General features: G+C 33.8%; 2 protein-coding genes across 8 annotated transcripts in view; one reads left to right on the forward strand and one right to left on the reverse strand.

Moving 5' to 3' along the window:
* Positions 1–18,149, forward strand: part of Bap170 (Brahma associated protein 170kD) — a 29,988-nt gene extending 11,839 nt beyond the window's left edge. Inside the window, exons 3-17 of one of the 7 annotated variants that reach the window (XM_035882216.2) lie at positions 2,947–3,044; positions 4,472–4,623; positions 8,281–8,750; positions 8,854–9,368; positions 9,461–9,852; positions 9,952–10,171; positions 10,251–10,632; positions 11,376–11,672; positions 12,482–12,688; positions 12,752–14,682; positions 14,759–14,918; positions 15,027–15,185; positions 15,509–15,589; positions 16,553–16,644; positions 16,737–18,149. In XM_035882216.2, the coding sequence (XP_035738109.2) occupies positions 2,947–3,044; positions 4,472–4,623; positions 8,281–8,750; positions 8,854–9,368; positions 9,461–9,852; positions 9,952–10,171; positions 10,251–10,632; positions 11,376–11,672; positions 12,482–12,688; positions 12,752–14,682; positions 14,759–14,918; positions 15,027–15,185; positions 15,509–15,589; positions 16,553–16,644; positions 16,737–16,857 (5,277 nt within the window). In that variant the 3' untranslated portion in view covers positions 16,858–18,149. The remainder of the gene's footprint in view (positions 1–2,946; positions 3,045–4,471; positions 4,624–8,280; positions 8,751–8,853; positions 9,369–9,460; positions 9,853–9,951; positions 10,172–10,250; positions 10,633–11,375; positions 11,673–12,481; positions 12,689–12,751; positions 14,683–14,758; positions 14,919–15,026; positions 15,186–15,508; positions 15,590–16,552; positions 16,645–16,736) is intronic. The other 6 variants (XM_035882215.2, XM_085655792.1, XM_085655793.1 and 3 more) reach the window with 6 other exon arrangements.
* A 126-nt stretch (positions 18,150–18,275) lies between these two features.
* On the reverse strand, positions 18,276–21,768 carry LOC118448693 (uncharacterized). The gene has a single exon (XM_035882230.2). It carries the CDS (start codon positions 21,766–21,768, stop codon positions 19,879–19,881), a length of 1,890 nt encoding a protein of 629 aa, XP_035738123.2. The 3' UTR covers positions 18,276–19,878.
* Positions 21,769–21,842: the final 74 nt, after the last annotated feature.

The raw sequence follows: 21,842 nt of genomic DNA on the forward strand, positions 1-21,842 counted from the left end.
AATACGAAATAAGTTCTTATTGCAATAAAATTATGAAATATCTAAAAGAAGAAACATGCTTAGAAAATGACTATCTATTTGCAATTCAATTACATTCTATATTTGCTGATCTTGGAAAACTACCAGTATTTCCGGTCTGGTACTTTGTTCGGTATATCATATAATGTGTTGTCCCAACGAATAAAAACTTATTGCGTATTTCTTATTTATCTTATAAACTCCGCGTTATTGATTCATGTTATCTATAAAATATTATTCCGTTACTCGATGAATCTCTTGTACGTATGGAGTCATAATTCTTAACGAATTGCACTGAAAAGATAATTAACGAGAAAATATAAAAATATTATCATTTCGATTTGAAATAATAGTGAAATAATTTGTCGTCAACAAAAACATGCGGATGTTAATTTACGTCCGTAGTATGAGAAAAGTCATAGGCAGAAGAAAGATAGATGAAGCGAAGAGAGAGAGAGGGGGGGGAGAGAAATGGGTGGGTATAGAATCCAGTGGAAGGGGGAGAGGGACGAGAAAGAGAGGGACGATGAGAAACGTAGCGAGAGACGAAGGACAAGAGGCAAAGAGAGACCATGTCCTACCTCAACGAGAGCACATGGCGCCAAAGACACTTTCATTGCGCGGTCCTCCGAACCAAACACGTGGATACGTTCAACGCTCTCGAAGAACATTTACGCGCATGCGCATCGTTCTTTGCATTACCAAGGTCAAGCAAAGTTGCACGATTACGAGCGAGCCAGTCGTGATTTACTCGCGTGTAAATGCATTTGTTGTTTAGTCACGCTCGTCGTATATATCATCGAAGTCCTTTTTCAAGAACGAACTCGATATGTTTCAATCGATAAATAAAAAATAAGGTTTAAACATTATAGGCGGAAATGGGAGTGGAGAATAGAATAAAAAAGCAGAATATATGTTTATATATTTGTCTCTCAAAAAGGAAAGTCTCTTAGAGTACAGAATTTTTATCTATCTCGATTAATTCTAATCCAATATGTCGAATTTTTGTATTAATGTCCTATGATGTCTAATAGCAGCAATCTCAATTGCTTAATACAGAATCCTATGGGATATAGAATCTCAAAGAAAAAGTTTGAATTGATTCAATAAATCAATTTGATGTATAAAAAGTCAATGCAATCTAGGAATAAATTTCTCGTTAATGTATGTAGGGGTTCGATCGTTTTACTGGTTTCTTCTTCGGATTATTATTCAGAGAGGATAGTAAAGACACAGTAATGTGCATTCGAGATATCTATCTCTAGCGAGGAGAGAGATCCAGCAATGCGAGTTCTCATCGTCCTGACCAACTTTCTTTCTTGGGCACGCGACAACGATGGCGGTAAGAGATTCATCGGTCATCTTTGATGCATCTTATTCCTTTGTCGCGAGGTCGTCCACAACGGGGCGCCACGTTCTCGGTGTAGGTAAGCTCTAGCTTTCTCTCTCTTTCTCTCTCTCTTTTTCTCTCTCTCTTTCTCTCTCTCTTTCTCTCTCTCTCTTTCTCTCTCTCTTTCTCTCTCTCTCTCTTTCTCTCTCTTTTTCTTTCTCTCTCTCTTTCTCTCTCTCTCTCTCTCTCTCTCTCTCTCTCTCTCTCTCTCTCTCTCTCTCTCTCTCTCTCTCTCTCTTTTTCTTTCTTTTTTTCTCTGTCTCTCTGTCTTCGGGGCATCGCGACGACGAGAATAGCAAAGGCACGGGCACGAATCCAGAGAGCACTGACCCAGTATCCACGTCCCTCCTCGATATATTTTGCCAAGGGCCTCTTCACACTTACATCCGTGGTTCGAACTATCAATTTTTTGGCGTCACACGTGTCGCAGGCGTGGTCACGAAAATTTTTGCGAAAGGGATATCATCCCAATATTTATATGGTAAAATTCCCCCTCTCTCTCTCTCTCTCTCTCTCTCTATCTGTCTGTCTTTTTCTCTGTCTCTGTCTTTCTTCGTAGAAATTAAAATATAGCTAGATTAATTTCATTAATCTTTGAACAAGCAAACAAATAAAAAGGAAAATCGTTTTCTTTTACTTCTTCTTTATGTTACACAACAGAGCGATTTCTTTTATAGCGTTTCTAAACAAATTTCTATCCTATTGAATTTCTCTTTGTTCTCTTTGTTTGGATTTACATATTCCCTGCCCCCTCTAACCATCCTCGACACTTTTTATTTGCTTTGGTTATACATCAAAGCTTTGTTTTTCTCGACTTGTTGTCAACGTTATAAAGCCATTGTAATTCCAAGCTACAGAAAGTTTTAAATCCTTTCAACTGATAGCTTTTACAGTGCCACGAATACTTTGAATAATTACTTGGGTTATTACCTACTGAAGTTTTCCCTTCTCTCGTTAATCTTTCTAACATAATCATTTCTCAATAGCAGAATGATTTTTTACGAAGTAATTAACGAATTGTTAGTCAAATGATATACTTATAGTCTGATGAAAAGTTGTCTTTTCCTTTTTTTGATCTTGCGTTATAGCTTGTTGAATTCTTCAAAGTCGTTCGATTCTCATTACTTCGAACTTGCTTTCATTATTTATATATGTACTCATTCTATGACAAGCAATTATTATAACGATCAAACTCGCAATATTCAGAATTCTTTATTCAGCGGAATCAATGGATAGTCTTGTCAGTGTGAAGAATATTTAAGTGAAAAATTGTCCATAATGAGCGCAACTTAAAAATAAATCTATTCTAACATTTTTTTTTAGAAATATTACATATTTGGAAAAGTTTACGCCATATTGTATTATTGATTAAAAGTCCTGTAAAAGGATTGCAATAATATCAATAATATTTACAAATAATTGATTTTTTACAAAAATAATTGATTATCAAATGTCTTCATAAATATATATATACTTCTTTTTTTTTTAGCAATTAAAAATAATCGTTTACGTAACGCATATTAATTTCTGCATTGCAGGTGAATACCAGAAATGAATGGGCCTCGCTATGCGAACAATTTCATCTGCCAAACGGCTGTGTCAACAGTGGAATCGGTCTTAAACAAATATACCTTCGGTAAGTGGACTTCGGTAGATCTCTTGGAGAGTGAATTCGACGAAAAAGTCTGGAAATTCCGAATCTCTTAATAAAAGTAGATATTGGATCAATCGAGCTTAGCCAATTGGTTTGACCAAGGATATATATATATTTTCACACACACACACACACACACACACACACACACACACACACACATGATGCTTTCGTATATATTACGAAACGTTGTAGAAAAGAAAAAGAGTTTGCGCGAGCGTGCAAGCTTGTTAGGTCGCCGCGCGCCCTCGGATGGAAAGCGGTTCTACCGCCTCTGACAGCCCGCGAGCGTCTGCAAGAGCAGAGGTAGTAGCAAAATGCTGCGCTACCACCACCGAGTATCGGCGTTGGTCCTCCGCCCCACCACCATTTTCCGTATCGTATCGTACGTTACGTTCATTCATTCATTCAGTGCCGGCCTCACCGACGCGCCACGTGCTTTCTCAGTCGCTGTCCTCTCTCTCCAATCGAGCCCTGCAACCTTGTTGTCTCGCTAGCTCGTCGAACGTTGAGGACGTCGTGCTTCCTCCGACTGATATCGCGATACACCGATTCGTTGTTCGAAGTGTGACCGCTATTTGTATTCGTGATAACGATGTTTCAAATCTATTTATATACGAATCTCTCATATACGAATGTCTCTTTAAATTAGTCTTTTTTTTTTGTAACTTTCTTTTTCTCATTAAGATAACAATATTTTCACATAGAATCATATTATACAAAGAATGTAGAGTTCTCAACTATTTATAGTCATAAAGTTTTATCACACGTACGTAATTATACATATGCAAAGTATAAATCACCATAGTTCCTTTCACCATAATGATCTTTTAACAAGAAGATGCCATAAACATTTAAATTATAATATATTTAAACTGTAACATATTCTCTAGTTACAATGAAACAAATTAAAGAACATGTAGTGCTGTTGAGATTCGCACGGATACTGCTATGCCGCTACAGTAATCAAAGTGTCCATGCACGGCCTGCATCCACTAACCGCCAATCAGGCTCTGGTTGGCTGGCTCCACCGCTTGCACCTTCCGTGGTCTACTACTACGTAGTGCATGAATGGATTCACTACATCTTTCCCCCACCATTTTCTTTTGCCCCCCACGATATCGTATCCTCTCCCTCTTCCACCCCCATCTTCTTTCTCTCTCTCTCTCTTCAATTCACTCTTCACTTCATCTCTCGTGATCTTGCTTCTTTGTCTCTCAAATTGAATCTCTGATACTTTACATCTGCCTCATTCATCTGTCGATCGATCTGTTATTCAGTTTGTCAAAGAACCTTATTCAGAATTTTTTATCAATGAATATTTAAATTAAAGTAATTTCCCATAGCATAACAATGATCGTTATCTATTGAGCATGATACTTATATGTCAATTGGTCAATGTTTTTCAGATATCTAGACAGGTACGAAAAGGTTCATTTCTTAGGAGAAGATGGGCAGCAAGCCGATGATGAAGACGAAGATTCCAGACACCGGAAGTGGTCTGCCAGGGCATTACATTCAGTTCCTCTTACGTATAATCATCATCAACATAATGTTGCAGGTAAACTTTTATTTTCTAATCACGTGTTAGAAACCATGTAGTTCATTTAATGGTAATAATTAATGGAGATCTGTGTTAGATATGAAATATTTTACATTATGGAGGAGAATTTTTGTTCTGTCACTCAGATGTTATATTTCTTTGTTTGTTAGTTATTATTAATAGTTATTGTTTTTAAACGGATACAAAGATGTAAAGAATTTATTAAAAGATGTTCGCGAAATACAGGTGAACGTCCGCCGAATATATTGTGAAAAGGACTTGTACGTGTATACGTATCGCACACATCTATATAAACGCTACATAAATGCATGATATCTATCGTGACGAAGCCGCAACGGGTTATTGACGTGCTCTCTCATGGAGAATTGCCGTCGACTTTCAACGTACAAAAGATATATACATACGTACATACGTACATACATACATACATACATACATACATACATACATACATACATACATACATACATACATACATACATACATACATACATACATACATACATACATACATACATACATACATACATACATACATACATACATACATACATACATACATACATACATACATACATCATACATACATACATACATACATACATACATACATACATACATACATACATACATACATACATACATACATACATACATACATACATACATACATACATACATATATACATACGTATGTACATACATATATATATATAGTTATATAGTTATATGTGGAGAGTGACTGAACTTGCTGTTGCCTGCGGTACGCTTGAGGGAAACAGATGGGCAGAACGAAGCGGATAGAGGCAAAAAAAAAGATGGACAACGCGTACAGAGAATTAACACATTACCAAGCGCTTTCTTGGACTCAAAGAGCTTCGTTCATTACAATGATAATATACAATGTTTTATATGTATATACACGCACACACACAAAACTTTGGCTAACACATTTGATTATTGGAATTATTTAGAAATAATCCTTGATAAACTACGCAACCCACGAGAAAGATTAAAAAAGAAAAACAAAACAAGAAAAAAAAGCTCGTAATGAGTACGCCGTTTTTTTACAAGTTGAGATCGTGAAGTTGCCAAGTTTCAACATAGGAATAAGAAAGAGAGAGCAGCAGGAACGTTCACGGACTTTAGAGCGTGTACGCGTATATATGTGTATGTATACGTAGCGTATGTGCAAAGAAAAGATCTGATGCGCACACAGCACGTGGAAGATAATTTAATGAGCAATAATCATCGTGTTCTCTCTCTTGCGCGCGGGTGCATATGTTTGTGTACATGTATATGTATGTAATAAACGCATGTTATATAGTTTGTATGTGTGGGAATTATGGGCATACACAAAGCTGAGTCTGAGCTTCGACTGGCAGAAATACGTCGGGTCTATATTTGCGGCGCACGCGCGTACGTCGAACAATTCTTCGTATATAGAAGCGGTGAAACCCCCTCGACTCGTTCTTCTTTTTTACCTCTTTGTCACCTCGCTTCGTCACCTTCTTTTCATCTCCGTAAGCGCAAACTGCGGAGACGAATGATCTGAAGGTTCCTCCAGGATTCTGTAAATTCGTTAGAGAAACTTCAGTCAAACTACATAGTAAGATGTCAGATCAACATTTTTTGATTTCTTATTTTTTATCTTTCATTTCTTATCTCTCTGTTTATCGTTTTAGGATTTTATATATGAGGAGTCGATAAATTTTTTTGCATCTACAAATATTTTCTCAGAAAAGATTAGACAAATCAAAGCCTTCGTTTTTATCCTATCTCTAGATTTTTATATGGATTTCATTAAAATAAAAAATTATATATATATATATATATATATATATGTATATTTGCAAGTGAAATGCAATCCTTAGAATGACAAAGATTACGATTTTTGAATGAAACGATGGTCAATTAAAAATAAGCCGTAAAATCGTGATTATTTCCATAAAAAAGAAAAAGATTACGAGCAGTGTCTGGTGTCAAGTGGAATAAGAGAGATAATGCGCAGTACAAATGGAAGTTCGCGGAGGAGAAAGAGCGGCAGCAAAAGGAGCAAGAGGGGAATAGAACAAGAGAAAGCAATCAATAAACGTTTGCGGGAGATAGGAGCAGCAGTTCTTGACATTCTCCCTGCGCGATGGAACACTCACGGCGCTTGCGTGACTCCGCTGCGACTCTCGATTTTGATCCCACCAGTTCAGCGAGCGCGTGCGAAGTGCCTTGTGCGCGAATGTCGCATCGCGTTCGCCGCGTACGGTGTAAAGCAATCCCGGTGACGTCTCAGCCTCGATTGCGTGACGTCTACGCACCGCGCCGACATCCACTGCCAATCGATGACGCATTCAATGCATCCGATGCACTCGATGTACCGGCCAGACGCTAACCGAGCCTATGAGCTGTAATGATTCGACCTAATACAGTTTCCACAATCCAGAACCCAGTTTGATATCTGATCAGGTTCAAACGCAAGAAACGATTTTTTATTTTATAAACATACTCTTCCAATGAATATCCACGTTCGATATTAAAAAGAAATAAGATTTCTCATCGTTCCCTCTCTCTCTCACTCACTCACTCTCTCTCTCTCTCTCTCTCTCTCTCTCTCTCTCTCTCTCTCTCTCTTTCTCTCATTGATTATGTACCTATTCTTGCTTATATTTTTACTTTCTTTTTATTTATATGTTCCTATATGTTAAGAACAGAAAAAACAAAAAATAATGCTGATTTTAATACATGAAAGATAAACGATAGAGATCGATCCTTGCTTTATTTTTGTTTCAATCTTTTTTAGTTATTTTGGGTCGATGTATTAAAAAGAGACTAACATAAGTCTCCATAATCTTTTCTATCTCTCCTGCCAAACATTTTGGCAGACTGCCCAAACGGCGTTCAAATTTATCACATTAACGAGCTTCGATTTATTATAATCATATGATCGTCGATCTTTGATTTTCTCTTCAGAAGATTTTGTAGATATCATTTGAATAGGAACAAAGAACATCGTTATGCTGGCAATGAAGGCGTTTGGAACTCTTGTCGTTATGAGTCGATATAATGATACCTTTACTACGCTACCATATTTAATGGCAGCTGGTGGACAAGATAGTATGAGAGTTCGAGCGTAACGATCGTGGTTGATAGGCATTGCACGTGAAGCGATTGCGGTTATTGAACGCGACCTCTCGTCGACGGGCTATCTAGATGCGATACCGTAAAGCTGTTTTACTTAGGAAGCGTTGTGTGGTTTCTATATAACGAATAAATTTTCGTACCAGGTACAAACAAAGGCTTTTCTATCAATAGACGTCTGCATAATCATTCTTTCCTATTTTGTGGCATAGAACATTCGTTATCTTTTTCAACGGAATCTTACCGATACATAATATATACACGTATGTATCAACTTTGGATATATAACCGTTGAATATTTTTTTTAATTTATCTTTTATTGCATCGTAATGAGACTTTTGGTATGACTATAACGTAGTTATACGTTCGGTCTTCTTATTTCTTTAATATCCAAGGTAAACTTGTGGTGTTCTTTGAGATCTCTATTACTTGTATTCATAAATGGTATTAGTTTATATATATATATACACATAGATTTTATCGAGTAAAATTTAATATTAGTTGGATGATTTTTTCTTTCAGAATCTCTTCGCGATTACAATGGTCTTTCGTCCGATCTTTACAAACCATCCAACTACGACAAATTGGCATTATCGCTTCTTTCGCCTCTTCCAAACGAACAAGACTTCGCAATCAATGTTTGCACGCTTTTGTCGAACGAAGGAAAACATACGTTACGTCTTGATAAGTATCCACGTTTGGTGAATATCCTGCTCGCGCATGCTGGCGTTTTCGACTCGCCTGGTACGCGACAACTTTTCATTGAGGTTTATTCTCGTGTGAGGAATTATTCTATCAATTCGTTTTGGTCGGATGTACTCGATTCGCAAGACGTGATAGACCTTACGAACGAGAAAACCTTTATGAAGAAGCCATCAACGAGTTTACACACATTCTCCAGGCGGAAAACATTAGAGAAAGAGAAGCAAAATAAAGTGACAGTAACGGTTCAAGACAACGAGGAGACGGTCACGTCGATGGATGTGGATGGGGTAAAGCAATAGATTTCTTTCATTCTTTGGTTTAACAAAGATGTGGATAAAATAAATATTTACAAGAACAATAAAATAACAATATTTTGTTGTAACATTTCAGGTGCTTCCAGACTGTTCACGTCTAGATCCTATTGGTTCTCATCAAGATGAGAATTTTAAAGATCAGAATCAAAATTCGATAAAGTTCGAAGAAGAGGATAAAGACTTGTTTTGCGTCGGTAGAACGTTAGGCACGCAGGATCCGTACGGTCAACGCGTGTTACAGATAGCGTCTATCTTACGAAATCTCAGTTTCACTCCGGAGAATGCCGCGGTGCTAAGCAGGAATCGATGTTTTTTGAGATTCGTTTTATTATGTATAAGAGCAAGGTGGAGTAATTTGCATCAACTTGGTTTCGATATACTAGGGAATATAGCAAACGAAATCATTTTAAAAGAGGCTGGCGAAAGGATAACAGATGTTGTCCTGTCTTGTGTGGCAAAAGGTATCGAGTCGCAAGATAGATTTATCGTTATATCCTGTTTAGAGGTGCTTAATAAGATCAGTCAACAGGATAGTAACGAAGAAATCGTTACGTTTGGATTGGAAGATAGCGTCTATGAACTTATTTGCAGGTAAATTTTCTAATTCTTTATCATCGATTGTATGTATATATATCATTGTCAATGAGAATTAAACGCGGTATTATTTCCTTTTTTCATTTTAGGTTTTTAGCTCTAAGTGATATAGCTCTTTTAGTTTATACTTTGGAGTGTTTATACGCTTTAACTTCGTTGGGCGAAAGACCGTGTACTAGTGTCGCGCGGGTACGTGGAGCTATCGATACATTGGTCGCGCTTGTCACCGTCGAAGCACAGAGTTATGGCCCAAAAGCTTGCATTTTGATGAGAGTGGTAGAAACTGTATCTACTATACCCACACCTTCGAATACGTCTCAGAATACTCCTGTTGCTGCTGCTGCCACTACTCCGGTTGCGTCAGTAACATCATCACCCGTGCCAGCTACTCCAGCTACGATTACCGCAACGTCGGCTCCAGTTAGCCCAGCACCTTCTAGACCTAATACACCTGCAACTACAACCAAGTCCACAACGCACAGTATGTACGAGCATGTATAATCCACGATCAATGATAGACTTTATTTTACATTGAATTTCATTTTTTTGTTTTTGTTTGTTGTTTCTTTTTTCTCTGCAGAAACAGTAGAGACGGCTAATGCGCTTCAACAACAACACGCTCATCAACAAATCATTCAGGAAAACGAGCAATTCGCTTTAGGATGGTTAAGAGCTACCTTTGAACTTGCACCAGGTATACGCATAGAACAAGAGGAACTCTACAAAAAATATCTCGGGTGTTGTACGAAGATTGGCAGAAGAGGAGTAATCGCGCCACTTCATTTTCCCAGATGTGTTAGGTATATCTAGATTTGAATAAATTAAATTAATATTTTTCGAAGCAATTAAATCCTATTACAATCCAAATTATAAATATAGGTCAGTGTTCGGGGGAACTATTGGTCCAAATCCACTCAAAGGAGAATCAACTGGTACTCAGTATTACGAAGGCATCCGTGTACGGACTACACCAGGCCAAGTAACTTATCCGAGCCAAACTGTAATTGCGACTAATACAGCTCCGATATCAGCGGTCAACACAACTCCAGTAAAGGTGCTTCCCGTACAACAGCGTACAATCAAGAATATAAGTCCTGCTCCCGATAGCACGGCCCTAGACAATCCTGCATCTGGAGTTCACAGAACTCCAGCCCCTGCATCTCCCATTCTAAAAGCCCAGTTGTCTGCCCCTCCAAAACCACCTTCCATTACGTCAAATCAATCCCAAAATCCAGTCACCAAGGTTGATTCTAAAAGTCAGGTGGGTCCAAATCCTAGATCTGTATGCCATTCGTTCATGACCTTGATTCTCATTTTGGTCGTAGTTTCATGATGCTATACATGTGGGCTTTTTATAATATATGCTAAAATTCCTTCCTAATCATGGTACAACGTATTATATTGCATGCTTCTCTGAGACAATGCAAGATTATGTGTGTATACCTATATATATGTATATATACATGTATATATCAGTGAATTTTGTTCCATAATATTAGATATGGAAATTTGCATTGTGTATGTGTGTGTGTGTGCGTGTGTGTATTAGAAAACAGAAACTGTGTTGCATAGTAGACTATTCTTAATAATAAGGTAACGCTGAACTAAAAACCTTTCTATTATATTAATACTTTAATTATTTCATATAGCTACGCTAAAATTAACACCAGTAAAAGAGACAGCAGAATTTCTCATCAACTTCTTTGCTATTTACAAAGCATAATAATCTAATTAGATTACATTTTATTTCAATATTTTTTCAATACTATTTCAATGTTATGAATTATCAAAAAATGGAATGGTTAAAACATGGTATGGTACTTTATATCAAGCATAAATGGTACTTTTATGAAATAATACTTTTTTGTCTTCTATGTAATTCAATCATCATGTTTTCTACATAAATACTTTATTCGTTCTCTTAGCATGTATTCAATTTATTCTAAACTTTATATTTGAAAATTGTTGAAGTGGTGAGAATTGTATATGACTACTGTCAATTAGGTATCAGTATCTCACCCCCACCTGAGTCAAGCATTGCTGGCCAGTGGATCCCAAAATCAGCAGCAGCAGCAGCAGCACTCCCAATCTGTCCAAGTAGTAACAAAAGAAGATAACCGAAGTAGTACTACATCCAGTTCTATAATAAAAAGCCTTTTGGCTACCAAGGTAACAGCCAGCAGTGACTGCATGTCCAGTGCTGCTGCAACTTGTGTGTCTACCCTTACTGCCTGTGTAACAAACACTACTACTAGCATCGCATCCAGCATCAGTGCCAACCAGCTAATAACAAGCAACCAGGTATAATTGTACATTAACATGACAAAGTAGTATTTATAGAAATTTTAAAAAGTATTACACATTGTACTTTATATTGTACTTTAAATTGTGTCTAATTGAGTAATGTGCATACTTATTTAAAATTATATATAAAGTAAATGTGTTAAAAATAATTTATTGACAATATTTCTGAAATATTTCATTATTTTTCAGTTAATTATTTGACAATTTCTACAATTTTATATTATAGATATTGTATAAATAATATTATGTGTCATAATAATCTTCAAATATTATAAAAGTCATATAAAACGAAAGTACATGATTTTCTTTATTATAGAAAAAATAGGTAGATGATGCAAAAGTATGTATTCAATCTCAGTTTTTTCTTTTTCTTTTGTTTTATTACTGTATTAGTATATGATGTAGTATTGTGTGTTGTGTTGATTTTTCTTGTCGTGACATAAATTTTTTTTTTTTTTTTGGAAATGTAATGTCAATCCAAAAAGTCCTATCCTGCCCTTCTTGATAAATATGAAATAAGTAGGTTATTAATGATCTTTAACAGAGTGAGTTTGTGCCTAGTAAACTGAAAAAGTTATAATAAGCAGAATACTAACAACAGCATGATGATGTGAAAATTGAAGTAATTATAAATTTAAAGTGACCAAATATATGAATATGAAATTTGAATATGAAACTAAATATATTATATAAATATAATATATTATATTGATTGGAGATAAATTGATGTATAAGTAGGGCTATACAATTTATTAAAAAAAAAAGATAACAAGCATTTCTTTTTAACAATGATTGTATTTTAATAGGTTGCACAACGTCAACAACAGCAAAGGTTACTGCAACAGCAATTAACAGGTGTGGTACAACCTGCAGCTCCTGCAGCTACACCAGCAACAATACTCCCTAAAGTTTCTGTGAACTCTAAACAAAAACCAGTGATTGCAGCTATTCCTGCCAAAAAAATACAGAGACTTAATGGAGCTAAATTTGTTTTGACCAACAATTGTGAGAAGGTAAGAGGATACTTTATTACAATAGATGTCTAAAGTTGAATTTATATAAATAATATATTTCAGACTGAAGTAAATGATGTAAATGAAAGTGTCAACCAAATCGTAACCTCAACTACAGTAATTTTGAATTCAACTGAGAATCACATATCCTCGATCGTAAAAGTTTGTCAACCACCGACCTCTACTACAATTTGTACAAACAAGTCCAATCAACGAAGTACGTGTACTTCGATTGCTGAAGATTCTGATTCAACGAACAATTCTTTGGCTTCTAGTAGTGGTATAGGTGGTAGTAGAGATTTTTCCGGTGCTGGTGCTGAAGAAGATAATTCTTTAACGAGTTTTGAAGGAATACTTTTAAATGGTGCACCAACTAATATAGATATTAATGCACAAGATGATGGATCATCCAAAGATTCATCTAGCATAAGTTCAAAGGAGAAACCATTGCAGAGTATGATGTTGGCTGATTTATTAGAAAGAAAGGTAGATAAAGAGCCTATTTTAAATGGAGTTCTTGGAAAGAATTCAATAAACGAAAAAGGAATAGATTTGGTTGAAAATCATATTAAAAAGGTATTAAAAGAATCTCCGACTGATATTAAAATAAAAAATGATATAACAGAAAGTAATACCATGCAGACTGAAGTATCTGAGGATACATTAATTGAAGCTCCTAGAGGAATAAAAAGAGCAGCTAGTGAATCTGATGAGATAGATGCAAAAAAACCAAAATATTCTAATGGCACTACATCGCCTGATCCTGCTGTTGATTCAACAACTGCTGAATCTACTGTATCCAGTATAAAATCGGAAGAACAAGAAGATGACAAAGACAGTGAGAAAGCAACAGTTTCATCTACTGCTGCAAATCTTTATGCAGCTCTTGCTGCTGATTGCATAGAAGATGAAACTGATCTTGATGAACAAGTGAACATTAATAAGGAAGAACCTTCTCCAGTCGTGAAAGAAGAACCTCACATATTTATTAATCAAATTACTCAACAACAACAGCAACAGCATCAATCACAGCAACAGCAGCAGCAACAACCACAGCAACAACAACAGCAACATCAACATCTGCAGCAACATCACCAACATCCACAGCAGCAGCAACATCATCATCATCATCAGCATCAGCAGCCGCAACAACATCATCAGCAACATCAGCAGCATCAACAACAGTTAATAGTAGCGACTCCTCGACAAATAGTCGTTCAACAAACAATTCAGTCAAACAATCAAGTTATAATTCCTGCTGCGTCCGTCAAAGGAAGACAAGCACAAGCACAGCCACAAGTTCTGTTACAACAAAGTGCGGGAGGGCAACTGCAATATGTCGTATCTGGTGGTGTTCCTGGACAAAACTATGTGTTGGCTCAACCACAAACAGCTTTAGTACAAGGACAAGCACAGACGGTTCTTGTTGCTCAGACAACTCAACAACAAGGCACTGGCACGAAAACTATTATAATTTTACAGCCACAAGCTGCTCCTCAACCAACACCACAAAAAATGGTAGCTGTTACACCTCAAGGACAACAAGTTGTTGTAACTCAAGTTCCACGTCCTATTTTACAAAGTCCAGCTCTTGGAAATATTCCTCCTCCGTTGGTACCTACGTCAGCCACAATTCCACAGACTTCCATAATAGTTAATAGTTCTGTAGCACAAACTAATCCAAATACTGTAACCGTTACGATACCTGCGATGGCTCAACAGAATCCAGTGTCTGCTAGTGTACCATCAAGGGTCGTAACACCGACTCCTGCTTCGACTCCACCACCTACAAGACCAACTACTCCTCACCAAGCAGCAGCGACACATGGACATTTAGTTAAACCACCAGTAAAGGCTATAAAAACTGTAAGTTCTTCGACTTCAACAGAACCAGAATCGAAACCTTCTACCAGTCAACTTCCACCTGAGAATAAAACTATTACTATTAAAATCGATCCTAACGCATATCTATGTGAATGGCGAGGATGTTTAAGGTAATTAACTTTTCTTATATTAATTATTTTATGTATACTTTCTATTATTTTAAAGTAACTTTATGTATTCTTATAGGCAATTTAAAACTCCCCATGAAGTTTTTCTTCATGTGTGTGAAATTCATTGTCCAACTGGCGGAGAAGAAATATTGTGTTTATGGGGCAGTTGCGATGCTTTAAAGAGACGTCGATTCTCTTTAATGACGCACTTATTCGATAGGCACTGTAATTCTGATGTAAGTCAATTGATTATATAATTGTATTTACGACGATATATAATTTTATAAATTTTGCTTTTTAATACATCTACAATTCTCGAGGATTACTTGTAAAAATTTCCTTAGGCAATGATCCTTAGAAGAAAACAATTAACCGTGACTGGAAAAACTGAAGTATCTACGTCCACTCCTCCAACGCCTCATCACCCTGGATATGCACCGAATGCAGCATTCCATGCCATTAAAAGACATGCTTTGGAATTCGTGAATCCTAAGGAATTGATGGTAAGCTGCAAAATTACAAATATATTTCCTAACAAATTTAACGTGTTATATACTGATATAGTTATCTCCGTTTACGATAATAGCGACACTAGAACTTTCCATTCTTCGAAAATTATGTTCCGTTATATGCGATAATTTCCTGTAATACGAATTAATATGCAGTTCGATAGGATAGAACAGATATGGAGATTGGAATACTCTTTTAGGATTTATTTCTTAACTATAATTCCACTTTAAGAAGTGCTTTTAAAATCCACAAATCTTCAAATCTATAAACTTTTTTGATTATAAACTTAATTAAGTTTCTTGTTCTACTGGCAAAGCAGCAGAGGCCAACCAAGCCCGCTGCAGCCACTTCAAGCTCTTCTTCTCCCAGACCTGGGCAAAACCCTCCACCAGAACAGGTAAAAACGTGTACAAGATTGGAAGATTGGAGTCATAATACAGCCACAGCTCTCGTGTGCTGCTCGTATTACATACGTGTGCTTTATCTTCTTTGTTTTCGTTCGCACCATTTTGATTTATATTCCTTAACGTTTACCATCCAGAGTATATACGCATGGTTTTTATTTCGTTTTCATTTCGTAGCTAGCATTATTGTAATTGTTTATTTATTTCGAAGTGATTCTGTTCATCTTCTGTTAGGTGCTGGCACAATTTTAGTACATACGCATTTTCAATCATTACAGTTGCTTATATTATTAAAGTTTTGTTTTAGGGGGGAAGTAACACTTTGAAATTTATTAAACAGAACAATTATAAAAGTTTATTAAAATCTCAATTTTATATTATTACAGTGTTAATACACTGTAATGTCAATTATTTATCAAGGTTATACTATTATTAGAGCTATACGAAACTTTAATTTTACTAATGAATGGTCAGAGACATTTTAAAAATCGATCATTTCTTAAAATATATATAAATATAGCTGTCCGTCACGAATATAGTGTGTATTGTTATTATATCGGCATCGATTATCATTAGGAAAATGTATACAATGTAAAAGCTAATAATGATATAAATTAATATAATCATTGTGTTGTAATAAAGCATGGCAATAACTAATGTTGCGTTCAGATATACTGTAATAGCATTGTAATATGTTTAACGATATATGGTGCTGAAATATAAGACATTGCATGTTTTTATACAATATTACTTTAGTATAGCAAAGATAAAAAAAACTATTGATTTATTATTATTATATCATTTTTAATAAATCCTTTAGTTTTAGAAAAGATATATGCAACATATATTTTAGCGCTATATAATACATACAGTGTGCTTCATTGTTCTAAATTTTTTATATGTTGAATACAATTTTTATGGAATTATAATTAGAGTTCAAATTCTTTTCTTTACAGGATGACAACGAAGGTCCAGTGACTAAAAGTATTCGCCTGACGGCAGCTCTTATTCTCAGAAACCTAGTCATATACTCAACACATGGTAGAAGGTAAAATTTCTTGTATTAATGTCGTTTTATATAGAAAGAAGTTCTTTGAAAATGATAATAACGAGAATATTTTTTATTTTCCTTTTTTTCAGGCATCTTAGAGCATATGAACCTCATTTGGCAGGTGTGGCATTAAGTAATGTTGAATCATCAAGGACGATCGCACAAGTCTTATATGATATGAATGATCAGAGCAGTAGTAATCATAGGTGACCTCTTGATGCAGGCCTCTAAGCTCTTAAACTTTCTGAGCAGCGATTGACTTGGTTATTTCAAATTAAGCTGGTAAAGGAAAACAGTGGAGGAGTTATAAGGTAGTATGGATTTTGGAGAAATTTCGGATTGTGTCTTTGTGCATAAAATCTGAAAAGAAACTGAAAGCGATGTTCCATATATAAAGAGGCCTATAAACTTACTAGGCAAGTCAGTTTGCCAATTTAGACCATAATACGAACTGTAACTAGTGACATGAAACCAAGACAGTAGTTGAAGTGATGCAGAACAGTGATAATGAACGAAATAATATTTCAGATTTAATATTAATATTTATTTTCTCAACAAGAAGCGATAAATGTTTTTAGTAAACGTGTACAAAAACGGCGAAGAAAATACTTTATGGACGTTATAGTTAATTGTAATCAATATTATACTATTATTAATTAATATTATTGTATGTTTTTTCATAAGCCACCAAGAACCTAGAACGTAAAAAATCTTTTTATCAAATATGTTTCTCTTAGAAATCTATTATTTGCTTATAATTGCACAGGTCTTGCAGTTAAATGGCTACATTGTTGTCTCTCTTTGTTTTATTTTTGAGTAATCTTATAGTCAAAAGTTAGTAAGGAATCACAGCATACGTACACGCATATTAGTGAATTTGTTACAATAGAATATATCATATCATTGCAGAATTTGAATGTCTAGTTTAGATCAACTTTATCTTCGGGATTCTGCATGTTCAGATCTTCTGATACATCTGACATTTTTTTAAATATTTATTTTACAGATCGTAACAAACTCCAGAAATTCAATACTTTTTTTGCAACTTTGTCATTAGCAAATTTTTGTAACGATGTAATTCTTCATTAAATTATTTATACAAATTGTGCAACAATATGATTAATCGATTAAGTTTTCTATGTAGATTTATAGAAGAATCGTATACTTTATATATACAACATAGGGCCTAAAAATATTGTGCTACTCATTATAATCTTGTCAGTTCCTTTTTTTTAGCGCAATACGAATGTATTTTTACTTTTTAATCTGACAGCTTTAGCAGAGTAATTATAAGATATTAAAGTTCCATGCACAATGTATATAAATGTCTATCATATCTTTGATTCGTTTTGACTAGAATATACAAAATTTATTAAACTTTAATGGGTGTAATAGTTGTTTATTTAATTAAAACGCATAATGACAAAGTTTTTTTAGAGAATTTTACATAATTGATTTTCACATAAAATATTGTATTTCTAAAAATTTTATATTATATAGAATGTAAAAATAATGCCATAAAAGATAACTTCCATTGGTCTCACGAATTGAATGATGGTAAAAAATTTATTCTTGCTTGGTTCTTTGGTGCATTAAATATAATTTATGTAAAAGGTGTCGTTTTCAAATATTTTAAAAGTTTTATATTATTGAACATCTTACAACTTCACATAGATTGCATTTATATATTGTTTCTCGAGTATCCTGAGACACCAGTAACATTGCATATAAATTAAGCTAATCATATTCAACTATACATATATAATATACATAACTGTACATAATACTTGTATTTCATTCATGATGTTACAGCGTCTGTGTAAATTTCTTAAAGTTGTAAGGTTAAGCGTTTAAAAGAGCGAAGTAAAAATATTGTATTATAATAGATTATGACAAAACGTAGAAGTTGCAAAAGATGGATTTTTGTAATTACTCATCAGGTTCAGCAATAGTTACAAATGCTGGATCGGTATTATAAAACAGCTGATTAAGAATGATTAAAAATATAAACTATGATAATGGACCCTATGTGAGCCTCTATTATGTATTTTATACATAAATATATACATAAAAAAACAAGTTTAATAGCTGACCGTTTAGGAGGATGAAAATCTTAATGAGAGGCTTTTTATTTTTATTATTTGTAATTATCTAGTTTACACATTCATCATTTGGTACGATCATTGAAGATCATAAATAAACAACTGTGTAAAAGAACGAAAAGTTCATGTAATAAATAAGTACGATGAAAAAATATAAAGGGAAATGAATGAATGTCTTTGATATTCATTCTGCCATTATATTGTGCGGATGTGTTAATAGCGTATTAGTACTACCGAGCGAAAGATATTGATAGTCGAGTGATAATTAATATCCTGATGATCATATTGCCACATTGCCAGTTAGGCAATATATACTATTAAAAAAAAATTTAAATACAATAATTATATCGTATATTTTTCATGTGCTTTGTGTTAATTTTTTAAATTTCAAAGATCTAGGTAAATTACCTACTTTTCCCATGTGCGAAATGTATATAATGTCGATGGAAAATGACTCTGTGGAAAGAATAAATAAGAAGCATTTAATTTATTGTTAGTTTTTTGTCAGTATATATAAATAATATGGATAAATTTAATAACAATCGATGATATATTTTTCAAGCGTATAAAAAAAGCTAACGCATTTAAGCTAATGACTGTTATCGTTGAACATAATGGCATTTATTTTAATATCAGTTCAGTTTACAATAATAATTATGTTAAAGATAGTTCTTATAATCTATGAACACTATGAATCATTTTTCTTTATTGAGTATTATCGTTTGCATCATGGAGATATATTTTGTTACTTTATAACATCATTAGAATTTGTGATTAAAAGTATAGTGAGATTGGACGGTTTTTTTATCATTATTTTGAAGTGGAATGTTAAAGTCTGTATTATTTTGTTTAGTTTGTTTGAAGATTACACTATTTTATTCTATTATTCTGGGAATGAATTATCTGTGAATCTATATAACGCTTAATAGATACCTAACTTATAAATTCACGCGATAGGAGTTGTGTGAGACAAGTTACTTAATTTTATTTTATAATAACTATACTTTCTATATTGCTGATCGATTAGTTATAATAAAAAGTATATAGCTTTACTCCATATCTTTATAAAGTAAAAGGTGTTTATGTATTTATTATACTTGATGCAAACAAATCTTAATTTTTTTTTAATTTAAATTTTTTCTTTTTTTTTTTTTTTCTTTTTGTCACTTTCTCGTAAATATTTCGTACACTTGTATCTTTTAGTAGTATGTGGATCAGCATGGCAGTTTGACAAATTAATTGTTATACATTGAATAGAAATAGATGGGTTTAGATCATCGTCTACCATCGTAGAAATATCTAATGTATCAGGAGAAACTTTATTATTACTTTTTTCGGTAAGGTTTCTTGAAGATGTAGATTTTTCAGATTTAGTGAGATAATTGCTTTCCATGGTATTCGAATTTAATTTCAAAGACGATGCCGACGTAGCAGCAACTATTTGAAAATTGGATGATTGTGTATAAGCTGTTTCTAAATATAAGCCATAAATTGTATCATGATTAGATACTGTAGTTTTCATTGTGGAATGATATGGAATGGCAGTATTACAATCCATCTGATCACAATAATTTTTTCTGGTTTTCGATTCGACAGATAATTTCATTTGATTTGTTTTAAACTTCGACATATTTTTGTCATGTGAATGATAAAAGGGTACTTGCTCTATTTTGTGCTTCATATAAGGTGCACTTTTTGTATTAATTTTGTCAGGTTTGTGATTTACTATATCTGCTATTATTTCTGTAGTGGGAAACTCTTTTTTTTCTTCTTCATACGATGAATTTTGTTCAAACATTGAATATTGCTGTCGCATGCAATGATCGACAGTATTATCATTTTCTAATAATTTTTCTTTTGTAGATGTAGCAATTGGTTCTTGATAGATAGAAAATTTTTCTGTTAAAGATGATGTAAAAAGTGCACATTTTTTAATATATTTACACAAATTAGATCCTTCCATATTCTTCTCTATTTGTCTTTTATTTATATCGACGAATTCATCTGTTTGTGATTCATTTGAATATGTATATCTTTTTTCATAAAATATTGTGAAGTTTTCTTTTTTTGAGGATAAATGAGCTTTTTGTTCCGATAAAACTGTTATATTTTCTATTATATTATTTATACTTCTTATTTGTTTTTCTAAACTTCTTGTATGTTCCTTGATTTCCGATAAAATTTGTTTAAATTTTGGTTTGGAAAAAGCTATTATTATAGTATCACTTGAAGAAGACTTTGTATTATTCTGTAAGTCATTACTTGTCTCTATATTAGCAGACATATAATTATCAAACTCTATATTTTTTTCTTCCTGACATGATATATTGTCCGCATTTTTTTCAACTGATTTCATGATAGTATCACTCAAATATGTGTAATTGCTATTTTTCCATACATGTTTATGTTCATTTTGTTTGTATAAATGTATTTGTTTTATTTCTTTATTTGAGACGACGTTTTCTATACCAGATATTATTTTTGAATCAGTACAAAAATGAAATTTTGAATGTTCCTTACAATACGCATCTATAGTAGAAGGACGATTTTTTGTCTGATTCAGCATGCTATTACCATTATTACTATCACCTAATCGTGTTGTTATATTTCTAACATATATATTTTGAATGTTGTCGTTAATATCGTTAATAGTATCCTTATTGGCCTTATCATACATATTAATTGTAGAATTTGCAGATTTTTCCATATTACAATTTGAATCATTTGCTACTGTACAAGACAAAATCTTTTCTGGCATTTCTAATTCGTTTAAACATTGACATTTAAAAGTATCAGGTATTGTTGATTGATCATGATGAATTTCCATGTATTGATTGCTGGCATATTGGCACGATGTAATATAACTATTATGATCATTATCATAAAGCTCAGAAAGAGAGTGCTTTGATAATTGAGATGGCATACTTTTTTGATCTAATAATTCTGTAATTACTGTTTGACTGCACACATCTTGTGGGGGAGTATTCATACAACAAGAAATAGAATAACTCTTTTTCATGTACGTATTAAATGTAGACGCAGCAACTGGTTCCTGCTTTAAATAAGAATCATATGATTTTATTATGCACGTTC

The sequence above is a fragment of the Vespa mandarinia genome, chromosome 3, assembly GCF_050613455.1.
Source record: "Vespa mandarinia isolate Hongniang chromosome 3, ASM5061345v1, whole genome shotgun sequence".
Taxonomy (NCBI): domain Eukaryota; kingdom Metazoa; phylum Arthropoda; class Insecta; order Hymenoptera; family Vespidae; genus Vespa; species Vespa mandarinia.